The sequence below is a fragment of the Pongo pygmaeus genome, chromosome X (genome assembly GCF_028885625.2).
Source record: "Pongo pygmaeus isolate AG05252 chromosome X, NHGRI_mPonPyg2-v2.0_pri, whole genome shotgun sequence".
NCBI classification, from domain to species: Eukaryota; Metazoa; Chordata; class Mammalia; order Primates; family Hominidae; genus Pongo; species Pongo pygmaeus.
The window spans coordinates 75,817,920-75,833,065 of record NC_072396.2 but is presented as its reverse complement, the minus strand read 5'-3'; the positions used below and the strand labels follow the sequence as shown (position 1 = coordinate 75,833,065).

The window sequence follows — 15,146 nt, the reverse complement described above, 5'->3', positions numbered from 1 at the left end:
GTTTATATAAGAAACAAATAAGCATAAATGACCAGGAAATCCTGAAAAAGAAGAACGTTTTAATGTCTGTCATTTTACAGACATTTAAACTGTAAAACGACAGACATTAAAACGTTTTAAAGTGTGTTTTCACTTATACGTAGGTGCTAAATGATGAGAACACATGGACACATGACAGGGGGAACAACACACACTGGGGTGTGTTGGAGGGTGGGAGGTGGGAGGAAGGAGAGGATCAGGAAGAATAGCTAGTTGATGTTGGGCTTCATACCTGGGTGATGGGATGATCTGTGCAGCAGACCACAGTGTTTACCTATGTAACACATGTTTACCTATGTAACAAACCTGCACATCCTGCACATGTGCCCCTGAACTTAAAATAAAAGTTGGAAATTAAAAAAATTAAAAATTAAAAAATAAGGCCGGGCGTGGTGGCTCACGCCTGTAATCCCAGCACTTTGGGAGGCCGAGGCGGACAGATCACGAGGTCAGGAGATCCAGACCATCCTGGCTAACATGGTGAAACCCCGTCTCCACTAAAAATACAAAAAATTAGCCAGGCGAGGTGGCAGGCGCCTGTAGTCCCAGCTACTCGGGAGGCTGAGGCAGGAGAACGGCGTGAACCCGTGAGGCGGAGCTTGCAGTGAGCCGAAATCACACCACTGCACTCCAGCCCGGGCAACAGAGCGAGACTCCGCCTCAAAAAAAAAAAAAAAAAAAAAAACTTAAAAAAAAAACTTAAAAATAAATGACAAGCACCTGACCAAGAACGTCATTCTATTATTGCTCTTGTGTTAATAATAATTATTATTACATTACTCTGCTATTCATTAACCTAATACACCACATTGAGAATAAAGGGGAGAAAACAAAGGATAAAAAACATTTTAAAGCTTTGATAATTAAAAGCAAAGGGTAGTGTCACATAACTAGAAATACAGACCAATTAACAGAATAGAATATCCATAAGTAAAAACAAACAAATATTGAAGTTTGGGATATGATGAAGATGTCATCTTAAATTGGTTGGAGAAAAGGTGAACAATTCAGTAAACTGTTGTGACAACTAGGTAGCCATCTGAAAAAAATAAAGTAGATTCATACTTCACACTGTACATCAGGCTCCACCAGAGAGGAATCAATTATTTAAATGTAAAAAATAATAATAAAGAGCATTCAAAGGAAACATGGAAGAATTCCTTTCTAACCTGAGTTTCAGGGAAAGCTTTCCCAACCACGACTCAAGATTCAAATGCCATAAAAGATGCCCTAGAATTAGATAAAAGACCAGCAGCCCAATAGAAAAATGGGCAAGCCTCATGAACAGACAAAAGGTAGAAAAGGAAAATATAAATGGCCCCCAAAGACGCTCATCCTCATAATAAGAAAAATGCAGAGAGCAGCCCAAGATGGCTGACTTTGAGGATTGAGTGTTGGATGAGGAGAAGGTGTGTATAGTGCTAAATTCATCACTCATGCTCCCCTATGGGAATTCAATGAGTATTCAGTGATGTTTAATACTTAATAATGACACTCTCCTCAGCGAAGGGGCAGCACATGCATTTGCACAGCATAACATGGATCAGTTCACGTCTGTGAAGACAGAGAAGGATATGAAGATCAGGTCTTAATTGCGGAGCACTCTGACCTAGGTAATAGCAGATTTCTAGATCCAAGAAACAAAATTTCCTTTAAATTTGATCACGTGTGGAAAAAAGCAAGTGACCCCCAGCCACAGGAAGTAGATGGAGGTCTGAAGTCTTGGAGAGAATCCTGTGACCCTGCTTTAAGAGCCTATGTGAAAGATCATTATTCCAGCGGCTTCTGTACTGTTTATGCTAAAACTATAGATGGGCAACAGACTATTCCTGCATGCATTGAAAGCCACCAGTTTCAGCCTTAAAACTTCTGAAGTGGTCATTGGAGTGGAAGTTCATCATCATACCTCCTACAGCCCAGGTGGCTGGAGTGCTTAAGATTCACTATTATGAATATAGCAATGTTCAGTTGGTTAGTCATAAAGATGTACAGGATTCACTAACTGTTTCGAATGAAGTCCAAACTGCCAAGGAGTTTATTAAAATCATAGGGAATGCAGAAAATGACCATCAGACAGCAACTAGTGAAAACTATCAAACAATGTCAGATACCACATTCCAGGCCTTGCACCGGCAGCTTCCAGTTACCCGCAGGAAAATCGACTGGAACAAGATACTCAGCTACCAGATTGGCAAAGAAATGCAGAATGCTTAAAGGCTGAATGTAGAGTTCTTCAGTATGTGGAAAGACAAGGATTCAACGTGTGGTCATACGATAAATAAGTGATTTATAAACAAGAGTGATATTTTGCTAGGGCTTTCAAATTTAACAGGTTTTCTAGCTTCATAGAATACGGTAGAATCTATAGCATGGTCTTGATTCTTTTAAGCTCTCTGCCTTGTAATTTTCTGTTATCACTAGATCTACATGTAAATCTTTTTTGGTTGGTGTTAATTCTGCTACACTTAATGTTGGAGAGGGAGATCTATTTTAGAGTCATTTTACTGTTCAGAAAGTTTTCCTGGGCCATGAAACTCTGTTACTGATTTACATAAGGTATTATGTTCATTACTTTCTACCCCTATCCTTCCAAGCACTTCTGGTAATTCAGTGGTTTTTACTGATCCACCAATAGCTAAAGAGGCTATGCTACGAACTATAGTTAAATAAAAGACACATTCATCCTTCTCCTTCTGACTGCTTTGAACATTTATAGCATCTCATAACTGTAGTTTTCCAAAGCTTGGATTGGGACTTTTCAGGTCCTTTTTTGGAGGACAAAGGAAGTGACAGCTTTTCTGAGAAACATGTTTTTAAATCCAAAGGCTTTAACCACATTCCTTGCACATGAACATGTTTGCTTTTTTTTTCTCCTTCCCTCATTGTCTCCTTCCCATCTAATACCATTGAAGTTATAGACATCTGCATTTTTAGCAGAGTTTTATCCATTTGTTTTTAAAAACTTGAAAAATGCAGATGTTGAAGAAATAATAAGTATCCTGCCCTTTTATACTTTGTGGCAGGATTGTGCTATAAGCAAATGAATCAAGCAACTATGTAAATCATAAACAAAAACTAAAAATGAACCAAAGTAAAAAGGGTAACTTCCAGGTAGCATCTTTCTATTCTAACCTGTCATTTAAGGGAATACTAGTGATTTATTCTAAACAGGATGTAAAACTTACTCCAAATTACTCTTCCTCTGTCCTGCCTGCCAAGAACTCAAGCATAACTGTGGTATAGCAGCTCTTCCCAGGTATACTGGTTATACACAGGTTTGTGTGTGATCCCAGAATACACAACTGACATAGATATGATATGATAATTGGTAATGGCAAGTTCATTTACATTCTTTACACTTCTATGACCAGGCCTTAAGGAAAGAACAGTTTTTTAAAGAACCAGCTAGTGTCTTCCTACCTATCTCCAAATACATGTCAAAAAAGAAGGGTGTTTGTGCTTTGACATTGTTTTTGCTCAGTAACACAGTCAAGCAACAGTTTGTTTCCAAGTGGCCCACTGAGCTGTGTAAGCATTTTTGTTTATTTCAAATAAAGTGCATTGGTATCATTTGTTATTCATGCTATCCATCCATACCATGCTATCTTCTGTATCAGGTAGTCTAACAGAAATGTACCCATTTTGTTGGTAAAAAGAAAGAAAGAAAGAAAATACAATTACTAAGATTGGCAACCACCCCCAAAATTAATAACTCATTTTATTACCAAAGCTGTGGAAAAGTAAACACTCTCATACATTCCTAATGGGTAGTATAAACTCCAATAAAGGGCAATTTGGCATTATCTATCAAAACTAAGAATAAGGGCTATACTTTCAGGGTTAATTTCTATAGTTCATTACTAGAGTAGTTTCTCTGAATGTGTAGTGTGCCAGAAACCAACAAGGAGGAGGCACAGCATTCTCTAGTGAGTGTGAAGCCGGCTGTTGGTGTTGCTTCGCTGAACTGCCATTTGCCACTGATAATCGTTCTTCTTTTCCATCAGGAGACTAAGAGGTAGAAAACGCAGTCTGAGTGGTATTAAAAAAAACTACAAATACATCATTTTCCATTGAACCAGCAATTCAATTTTTGAGTGTTTGCCAATATATCTGAACACATATAAAATATGTACAGTGTTCTTAATTTCAGCTTTTTTATAACAGCAAAAGATTGGAAATGATGCAAGTATCTCTTAGCAGGGTACTGGTTAGATAATTTAAGAATCATTCATACAGTGAAATACTATGACATATAAAAGAATGAGGAAACTTTATTTGTACCAATATGAAAAGATCTCCAAGATGTATTGCTAAGAGTAGAAAAATCAAGGGGCCAAACACAGTATAATACACTATGTAAGAAAGGAGGTAAAATAAGAATGTATGTGTTACATAAAGAACCCTGAGGCTGGGCACGGTGGCTCTCGCTTGTAATCCCAGCACTTTGAGAGCCCAAGGTGGGCGGATCATGAGGTCAGGAGATCGAGAACATCCTGAACATCCTGGCTAACACGGTGAAACCCCGTCTCCACTAAAAATACAAAAACAAAACAAAACAAAAAAAAAACAAACAAAAAAAACCTGGGCGTGGTGGTACGTGCCTGTAGTCCCAGCTACTTGGGAGGCTGAGGCAGAAGAATTGCTTGAACCCGAGAGACTGAGGTTGCAGCGAGCCGAGATCGTGCCACTGCCCTCCAGCCTGGCCAACAGCGAGACTCTGTCTCAAAAACAAAACAAAACAAAAAACCGTGAAAAAAATATGCATTTACAGGGATTAACTGATTGGGGGAAGGCAGGATGAATTGGAAAGATAGGAGAGGAATAGGAGCAAGACTTTTCACTCTATAATTTTCATTGTTGTTTCAGTTTTTGAACCATATGAATGTATTACTTATTCAAGAAAAGGTGAGCTAAAATTAAAGATGAAACGGACATTTTAGGCAACGATAACTAGCTGAAGAAAGAGGGGTTGTTCAATGAGTCCTTAAAGTATGCAACAAACCTTGTCATGTTTGAAAGAATAGAAATACTGAACTATGTTACATGTATTAAAACATTTTACAGTTAAGTGTACATATTAAGAACAAGGGCAACCACCAAAACAACAGCAATGCAAACTGTAGTTTCTAAGCCAGTGTAGGGAACAAAAGGGAATATAGAAAGCATTATCAATCCTACAGAAGGAAGGAAACGAAAAAGAAAGTTTTAAAAAATGGTAAAAAAGATAATACAAAATGAGATGGTAGAAAAACTCTCCAAATATGGCAATCAATACATTTAAACATATGGGATCCATCAACTAAAAGGCAATTATCAGAATACATATGCACATGGCTATTTGCTACAGCATTATTTATAACAGCAAAAGACTAGAAACAACTCAAATGTTCTCTTAATAGAGGTCTGGTATGTCCATAAAATGAGGTACGATGCAGTTTTGAAAAGGAATAAAGAATATCTCTACATTCTCTGAGGGAGTGATGCCCAAGATGTGTTGCTTATTTTAAAGAAAGCAGGGTGGATAAAAGTGTGTATAATATTATACCAGCTACATAAGGGAAGAGAAATAAATAAATAAATGTGTGTGTATATCTATCTATATATATATAATTCTATATCTTCCTTTATATATATTTGTGTTTAAAAATATAATATATATTTGTGTTTAAAAGGGAAAGATAAGCCACAATATAAAGAAAAGTGATTACCTATAGGGGGTGGGAATAAATAGCATAAAGAAGCAGGCAGAAAAGCTAGTCTTCTTTTAGTATACCTCCTTCTGTAGAGTTGACTTTGGAACCATGTAAGTATATTACACAGTTTTAACGTAACTTTTTAGAAAAGCAATTCTAAAACAATAGTTAGGAAGGATAAATACGATCTAGTATTTGATAGCACAACAGAGTGACTATAGTTAGTAATTTAATTGTACAGTTTAAAATAACTAAAAGAATATAATTGGATTACTTGCAACACAAAAGATAAATGCTGGAGGTGACGTATACCCCATTGATCCTGATATGATTATTATAGATTGTATGCCTGTATCACAATATCTCATATATCCCAAAAATGTATACGCCTACTATGTAACCACAAAAATTAAAAATAAAAAATGTTAAGTCAAAAGCAAAATGAAACAAATGAACCTGTGTATCCAGAAGCTAACATAATCACACATAAAGTAACTTTAAAATGTTTTCGTTGTCACAAATGGCAGGGGGCAGGGGAGGGGGGTGGGGCAGGGTGCCACTGACATCTAGTTGGTAGAGGTCAAGGATGTTGCTAAACATTCTAGAATGCACAGGACAGCCTCCCACAACCAAGAATTAGCCAGCCCAAAATGTCAATAATTCTGAGATTGAGAAGCCCTGAGCCAACTTAAATTGGCACGCTTCTAGGAAAATATTAATTATCAAAACTTACCCAAGAAGTTGAAAATCTTGATAATAACCTCGACTCTCTATTGCATTGTTCTCTGCAATAACCAGAGAAGAAATTGAAATGATTTTCAAAAATCTATCTGTCCTCAAAAAGGCAGCAAGTGAGTGAGTTCTACCAGGTAAGTTTCACCAAGACTGCAAGTAACACGTAATTTTCATTTCATCTGAACAGTTCCAAAGAAAAAAATGGGAAACTACCAAAGCCATTTTACAGCCAGGCATAATTTTGATACTGAAATGAAACAAGGACTGGTAAAAATAGAAGGCTATAGGCTGACATAATTTAAAAACAAAGGTTTTAAAATTATAAATAAAATATTACTAAATTGCATCTAGTGTGTATTAAATCTAGTGTGTTTATCGTGATCAAATGCGGTTTAGCTTAGGAATAAAAATAAGGAAAGGTACTGATGTAATTCACACATTAGCCAAGTAAAGGAATAAAACCATACAGTTTTTTCAATGCATGCAGAAAAAGAATCCAATAAAATTCAACATTCTTTCAAAATAACATTAATAATAAAGTTTTAGGAAGCCAAGGACAAAAAGAAACTATTTTAATGTGATACTGCTGTCTTTTGGAAACCTACTGCAGACTTATTTATTTGTGAAATATTACACCTAGTCCCATTCAAGTCAGGAGCAAGAAGTGATAACCACTATCCCCACTATAAGGGTCATTAAGATTTGAAAGACAAAAGCACAACTGTTACTCTTAGCAAATCATATGACTGTCTATCTAGAAAACCAAAAAATATCACCTGCAAACTACTGGATTTAATGTAAGAGTTTAATAGAGAGTGGATATAAAGTAAACATACAAAAATAATTTCCCTATACATAATAATAATCAATTAAAATATAACAGCGGAAAAAATACCAAGAAATAAACTTAACCAAAAAATGCAAGACTTTCATGAAGAAAAATATAAAGTTTACCGAAACAAGTAAGAGAAGGTCCGAATAAATAAATGTACATTTTTTTGTAGACAGGAAAGCAAAACACTGTCAATATGTCAATTCTCCCCAAACAAATCTACAAATTCAATGCAATCACAATAAAAATCAGAATTTTCAACTGGGCATGGTGGCTTTACACCTGTAATCTCAGCACTCTGAAAGGCCTAGGAGGGAGATCACTTGAGGCCAGGAGTTCAAGACCTGCCTGCACAATATACACCCCACCTCTACAAGAAAATTAAAAAATTAATGGAGCATGGTGTCATGCACCTGTAGTCCTAGATACTTGAGAGGCTGAGACAGGAGGATTGCTTGAGCCCAAGAGTTCAAGGCTGCAGTGAGCTATAATTGTGCCACTGCACTCCAGCCTGGGTGACGGAGTGAGACCCTGACTCCCCAAAAAATAATTTCCTTAGAACCTGATCCGATGATTCTAAAATTCCAAGGTAGTACAATATTGGTGAAGGAATAGAAAAATAGATTGATGGAACAGACTCATGGGTATGCTCAAAGCAGCATTTCAAATCAAGGGAAAAGAATTACTCAATAAATGGTGTTAGCGGCCGGGCGCGGTGGCTCAGGCCTGTAATCCCAGCACTTTGGGAGGCCGAGGCGGGCGGATCGCGAGGTCGGGAGATCGAGACCATCCTGGTTAACACAGTGAAACCCTGTCTCCACTAAAAATACAAAAAATAGCCGGGCGTGGTGTTGGGCGCCTGTAGTCCCAGCTATTCGGGAGGCTGAGGCAGGAGAATGGCGTGAGTCCGGGAGGCGGAGCTTGCAGTGGGCTGAGATCGCGCCACTGCACTCCAGCCTGGGCGACAGAGCGAGACTCTGTCTCAAAAAATAAATAAAATAAATAAATAGTGTTAGCATAACTGGCTAACCATTTAGGAAAATATTAAGCCAAATTTCTGTCTAGACCCATTTAGAAAAATACAGGATTAAAAGTTACAGATAAAAAGCACAACAATAAAAGTATTAGATAAATGATCATTTATTGATTATCTTGGTGGCAAGAAGACTTTTATTTATTTATTTATTTAGAGAGAGAGAATCTCACTCTATCACCCAGGCTGGAGTGCAGTGGCATGATCTCGGTTCACGGCAACCTCCGCCTCCCGGGTTCAAGCGATTCTTGTTCCTCAGTCTCCAGAGTAGCTGGGATTACAGATGTGCGCCACCATGTCTGGCTAATTTTTGTACTTTTAGTAGAGACAGGGTTGACTTTATTCATTTCTTAGGGCTGCTGCAACACATGACCACAAGCTGGGTGGCTTACAACAGAAAATTATTCTCTCACAGTCTGGAGGCCAGAAGTCCTAAATCAAGGTGTCAACAGGATTGGTTCCTTCTGAAAGCACTGAGGGTCAATCCATTCCATGCCTTTTTTCTAGCTCCTGGTGGCTGCTGGCAATCCTTGTGTTCTTTGGCTAGTAAATGCATCGTTCCCATCTCTGTCTGGGTCTTCACATCACTACCTTCTTCTTGTGTGCCATGTCCTCTTCCTATAAGGATGCTCATCATTAGATTTAGGGCCCAGTTGGAAAATCTGACTGGATTTCATCTCCAGATCCCTAACTACAGCTGCAAAGACTCTTTTTCCAAATAATATCGCATTCGCAGGTTCTAGGTGGACATATCTTTTGTGGGGGTGGAGGGCACTGTTCAACCCACTCCAAAGGCCTTTTAATTTAAGACAAAAGGGAAAAGATTCATAAATTTGACTTCATTCAAAATAAAAGCCATATGAAAAAAGGCATCATAAATAATGTTAATAGACAAACCACTTATGGGAAAACATGTGTGGTATCTCTTTTACATTTATTTTAGAGAAAAGGTTAAAGTCCAGAATATACAAGTTGTAAAAATTGCTGTAACTCAAAAAGAAAAAGACAACCCAGTAGAGAAATGACCAAGTATATGAGCAGTTCTGTTAGGGAAGCAAGAGCCTAGGAGAGCCAGAGTAACACCATTTTAAGTTCAGCTTCATCTTGAGATGAACAAGGCCCATTCCTTGCCAGTCACGACCCACATTCATAATATATTTACAGCTGAGGAAACAACCTAAAGACACCTACAAGGGGACACTCCTATAACAGTGGAAAGTCTCAATATCCCAATACCCATAACAATACACATTTTCAAGATAATTATAGTTATGCTTTGATGTCTTCACACACTAAAATGTCAAGGATAGTTTTCTTTAAATCAATAAAAGAATAAATTTTGTCATGCTGTCTGCTCACCCTCACATAAACACAGCTTGGTTTAGTCTTTACATGGACAAGACTGCTACATAAGAAAAACTTAAAACAAAGACAGTGCGTTCATCTGCCTGCTTTCTGAGGACACCCTACTCTGTAATGGAGTAATTTCTAGTAAACTTGCTTCCTTCACTGTGTTGTGTGACCCACCTTGAATTCCTGCACAAGATCTGAGAACTCCCTCTTGGAGTCTGTATTGAGACCCCTTTCTGGTAACAGTTTTTAACCAGAAGAAGAAATAAAATGAACTAAATAAATAAACATAAATTAAACTAAAATAAACATTAAAAGATGATCAATGACATTCGTATTCAAGAAAACAAAAATTAAAAGATTCCCTATATTTATATCAAAACTTAAAATGCACATTTCCAAAACACCTCTATGCATTCACAAGAAGACATATATATATGTTCACTGAAGTACTGTTTTCAAGAGTTCTAATGGGGAAACAAACTAAATGCTTATCAATAAAGGAATGCCTATATAAATCATAGTTTATGAGGTAACTCTATGTAATAACAGGACTAGATCTTCATGGTATAATTTTGAGTGAATCAAGAAATATGCAAAATGTAGGTACAGTATAATCCAGTTCATATTAAATGAATACACAGAAAATAACACTACATATTTTATATGCAGTTCTACATATATATGTAAATCCATAGAAAGAAATCTGGAAGGATACAAACCAACCCAATAATGGTGGTTACCTTTGGGAAGAGAGATAAAGGGGACTGTGACAGAGGGTGATAGACATAGGGAACTTTAGTCTAATCTCCAATATTTCAAAATTTTTCATTGAGAATGCATTCATATGTTACCTGTATAATCTTAAAAAAAAAATCTTAAAAAAATAATTCTTAAACAGAGTGAATGGGAAATAATGAAAAGGAAATAGTGTATGGACTATTTTTTTCAAGAAATTAAATAATAAAGGAATTATTTTTAATTATGATGAGAATAAGCAAACTGTAGAACATCTAGAAGGAAGATTAGTACAGACATTAATGTAAAATGCAAAATGCTTATAATGTGAAGTTTTAAACTTTATGAATTTTAAAAAAATTGGTATGATGAAAAAATTTCAGTAATATAAGGGAGCAACAATAAAATTGTCTCAGGAACTTGGAAATACAATTTTATTTGAGAGTCACACTATAAAGTGAATGTACAATGAATCAAAGAGAAAAATCACCTTCACGAAACATAACGCCTTCCACTGGCAAGTCTTGTCTATAAGTCGTTTGATGATTTTGACATGTGTAAGGAAAGAATGTGTCAGCAAGCCATGGAACTGTAGAAAAGAGAGAATCAGTGAGGCCAACATGGACACAGCAGACTTGTCAGTTTCTCCATCTTTCCAATGGGATTAGCAATAGTGCCTACTTCATAGAGTTAGTGTACAAAGCAAACAGCACCTGGTATGTAGTGAGGCTGCACATTATTAAAGGGAGGGAATGTGGTGCTTAGGCCAATATAAACGGTGTCATAGTTCTATTTCTCATTATCAAACAGCATCCTGGTTTTCATACATCAGGCTCCCGTGAGGCAATCAGCACGAGTCAGCCTCCTGACTCTGACTAGTTCTGGGACACTGAACAGATCCGGTTTCCGAGACCGCATGCCTCAAAGTCCAGCCTGGACCGAGGTTGAAAAAGCACCAACGCAATGCCATCCAGCAAGACCTCTTGAGAGCCAGCCAGTAGTCTTTTGTAGTGACACCCTACCTTTGCCATACCTAATCTACTCAAACTTCCAAACAGCTTGAAGGGGAGTGGGGAAGGTCTATTCAGAAGAAATAAAAGAGCTGGAAAAATAAATTAAAATATTAACAGCTGTTTGTGTGAAGGAATTATGGGTGATTTTAATATTTTCTTTGTTTTACTTTTCTATACTTTCCATGTTTTATTTAGTGTGTATTACTTTAATATTTAATATAAATATATTTAAGATTTAACATAAATATAAATATTTAATGTTTCATAAACATGTTTAAATCATGGTGAAGCGAAGAAAAAGAGAGGCTCTAGCTTGAAGGAGGCACAAGGGTGGAGAAACGGCTTCTGAGGCTACAGCTGAGGGGAAGATGTCAGCGAGTTAGGGGCAGAGCAGGGATGATCCAGATGCTAGTTCAAGTTCGAGACCAGCCTGGCCATCATGGTGAAACCCCGTCTCTACTAAAAATACAAAAATTAGCCGGGCGTGGTGGCAGGCGCCTGTAATCCCAGCTATTCGGGAGGCTGAGGCAGGAGAGAATCGCTTGAACCCGGAAAGTGGATGTTGCAGTGAGCGGAGATCGCGTCACTGCACTGCAGCCTGACCGACAGAGCGAGACTCAGCCTCAAAAAATAAAAATAAAAAAAAGATGCAAGTCCAAGATGCACTTGCTTTCCGTGGAAAGACTTTTTCTTCCACTGTGCACCTAGATTTTGAAGTGGCTTGTTATTTGCCAGTCATTGCATTTGCGTGGCGAATCACTGCAATGGAAAGCATCTCCTTGAGAATTCTAAGTGTGTCACGATATCTAACTATATCACTGGCTGTTGAACCTGAAAGTCCCAGATTTGAGTTCTTAAGCATTCCCTCCTTCCTCATCATCATTACCAAATTACTAGTCACCTCCTAGGTGCCTGCCTCTGTGCTAAATTGGGCGGAGGTTTTGGGGTGGAATGGAGGGAACTTATGAGGAGAGAAATAAAAAGATAAACGAAAATGCAAAGTCATCATGGCCTGGATGAGGCGGCTAAGGAGGGCTTAGAACTTGAAGTCAGTCGGTCTAATTCTCTTATCCCGCGATTCAGGGAATAGGTGGTACTTAAGCAGAGCCTTGAAAGGTTTGAATAAGCAGAGAGCAAGAGGTCGGGGATGGAGGGGGGAGCCGGGGATGAACGGAGCAAAGGCACTGGGGTCCAGGCCGGGCCGCCCCAAGGGTTGCAGACTGATTCCACGAAGCCAGTAAGCAGCGTTATCTGCAAGCTGCTGCCTTTTTTTTTTTCTTTTTTTGAAACGGAGTTTCGCTCTTGTCTCCCAGGCTGGAGTGCAGTGGCGCGCGATCTCAGCTCACTGCAACCTCCACTTCCAGGGTTCAAGCGATTATCCTGCCTCAGCCTCCCGAGTAGCTGAGACTACAGGAGCGCGCCACCACGCCCGGCTAATTTTTGTATTTGTATCGGCGTCTGGGGAAGGGGGGATTTCTCCACGTTGGCCAGGCTGGTCTCGAACTCCTGACCTCAAGTGATCTGCCCGCCTCAGGCTCCCAAAGTGCTGGGATTACAGGCGTGAGACACCGCACCCGGCCATTGCAAGCTGCTTTTATTATTATTATTTTTTTTGAGACGGAGTCTTACTCTGTCGCCTGGGCTAGAGTGCAGTGGCACGATCTTGGCTCACTGCAACCTCTGCCTCCTGGGTTCAAGCGATTCTCCCGCCTCAGCCTCCCAAGTAGCTGGGATTACAGGCGCGTGCCACCATGCCGGGCTAATTTTGTATTTTTAGTAGAGATGGGGTTCCGCCATGTTGGCCAGGCTGGTCTCGGACTCCTGAATTCAGGTGATCTGCCCTCCTCAGCCTCCCAAAGTGCTGGGATTGCAGGAGTGAGCCACCGCGCCCGGCCTCCAAGCTTCTTATGCAGCCTTCCTTCTCCACTTTATTTTCAGCTGAATCTTTGTTGCCTCAGCCTTGTGACCTACGTGCGCACGAGGGAGCCATCCAAAGCAGTTATAGGATCTCTTCCAGCTCGAGTCCTGCTAACGCCGCCTTCTGGGGCTGCCAGCTCCCCGCTGTTCCCCGCCTGGGGCACTGGCTTCCTCAGAGCGCACCACTGCCTCCTCCCTCCCAAGCCCGCAGACTCGCCAGTTACTAAGGAGTAAAGTACCCTAGGGAGTTCCTGTTTGGTTACTCTGGCTGGAGGTGAGGCGTGTAATCTGAGCTTTTAAAGTCAAAATCTAAAATACAATAAAGACCCAGAAATCCAGGTCTTTAGACCTGGAACACAAGCGTGTCTTTCAGTTTTGAAGTTCACTGTAGGTTCCTGTATAAAACTAGTCCTGTAGAAGAAAGAAGAGCCTCCCCAACATCCTGTGTGCACAGCAAGAGTGGAAAACTGAAATAGTGATCTGAGGTGTTTCGAAAATAAACCTCGGAAAGCACATTGCCTACGGTGACACATTCTCGGCCCCGGGGCGGGCGAGCCCCCGGGTCGCAGCGCGCAGCTGCCAGAACTAATCGCGCCTGCCCCGCCTCCGGCTCGCGTCTCCCGCAAGGTGGAGGCGGCGCAGCGGTCGCTGACCTGTTGGCGGCGGCCGGGCGGGAGGCTGTGGGCCGCGGCGGTCTCCCGGGGTTGAGGGGAGGATGCAGGAGCCACACGCGGAGGCCGGACGGGACTAAGGGGGCAGGAGCGGCGACTGGGGCGCTGCGGCGGGGCTCTGGACCGCGGGAGGCCGGTGCTAGCGCTGGCGCGTGGTGGGCCCCGGAGGCCGCCAGAGTCCGGAGAGCTACGCGGAACCCGCGGCGCCAGGCCTGAGCGGTGGGAGGGCTCTGCGGGGCCTGGTGTTCAGGCCTCCCATCACGAGGGTGGAGCAGCCTTGGATACTTGCTCCTTAGGGACCGAAGGCTCCGGTGGCACCCGGGCTATTTCTCAGAGGACAATTAGTAACGTGTCGCCATGAGGAGCCGGAGTAACTCCGGGGTCCGGCTGGACGGCTACGCTCGACTGGTGCAACAGACCATCCTGTGCCATCAGGTAAGTGCAGGGGTGTCGCTCGTAATCACCGAGCGAGGATGTAGCGTGTCATAGCTTGGATGGAGACCTTGGATGAACTCCGTGCGTGCGTGCGTGTGTGTGTGACGGAGACCTTGCATGAACTCCGCGCGCGCGCGCGCGCGCGTGTGTGTGTGTGTGTATGTGTATCTGTCTGTAGCAGGTTCTCCCGCCCCTGTTAATTATATTTTTTTCTGCTCCTTTCTGCTGGTTTTTCATTGCTAGTTCGCTAGTTCATTCTAACTAGAAAGTTAAAACTTTCTTTTAATAATACCCATTATAAATAAACTTAATAATACCTTTAATTGTGCCTTTAATAATACCCACATTTCAGACTCGAAAGGCTTCAGCCACCGCTTACCCCTTATTCAAGATAGTATTTGCAAAGGGCACAAAGTTTCAGTTATAAGATGTGTAAGTTCTGGGGATCTGATGTACAGCAGCATGGTGACTGTAGTTAATTATACTGTACTGTATACCTGAAATTTGCTAAGAGAGTAGATCTTAAGTATTCTCACCACACCAAAAAAAAGGTAACTGTGAGGTGATAGATGTGTTAATAAACGTCATTTTGGTAATTTCCCAATGAATACATTAATCATCATGTTGTACTCCCTAAATATACACAATTTTTAATGTGTCGAATATAGCTCAGTAAAGCTTGGGAAGGTG

The 15,146-nt window shown here is 40.4% G+C and overlaps 1 protein-coding gene, 1 long non-coding RNA gene, 1 other non-coding gene and 1 pseudogene across 6 annotated transcripts in view; 3 read left to right on the top strand and 1 right to left on the bottom strand.

Moving 5' to 3' along the window:
• The first annotated feature begins 1,409 nt into the window (after positions 1-1,409).
• LOC129025002 (F-actin-capping protein subunit alpha-1-like) lies at positions 1,410-2,310 on the top strand (annotated as a pseudogene).
• A 1,551-nt stretch (positions 2,311-3,861) lies between these two features.
• LOC129025615 (small nucleolar RNA U3) lies at positions 3,862-4,077 on the top strand. Its single transcript, XR_008497344.1, has one exon. It is a non-coding gene; the product is annotated as a small nucleolar RNA U3 (small nucleolar RNA).
• A 4,462-nt stretch (positions 4,078-8,539) lies between these two features.
• Positions 8,540-14,131, bottom strand: LOC134739061 (uncharacterized). The gene is made up of 3 exons (XR_010125506.1): positions 14,004-14,131; positions 10,911-11,009; positions 8,540-9,128 (listed from the first exon to the last, which is right to left on the bottom strand). It is a non-coding gene; the product is annotated as an uncharacterized LOC134739061 (long non-coding RNA).
• Positions 13,845-15,146, top strand: part of PHKA1 (phosphorylase kinase regulatory subunit alpha 1) — a 129,062-nt gene continuing 127,760 nt past the window's right edge. For 2 of the 4 annotated variants that reach the window (XM_054472053.2, XM_054472051.2), the window contains exon 1: positions 13,845-14,456. In XM_054472053.2, the coding sequence (XP_054328028.1) occupies positions 14,379-14,456 (78 nt within the window). In that variant the 5' untranslated portion in view covers positions 13,845-14,378. The remainder of the gene's footprint in view (positions 14,457-15,146) is intronic. The other 2 variants (XM_054472050.2, XM_054472049.2) reach the window with 1 other exon arrangement.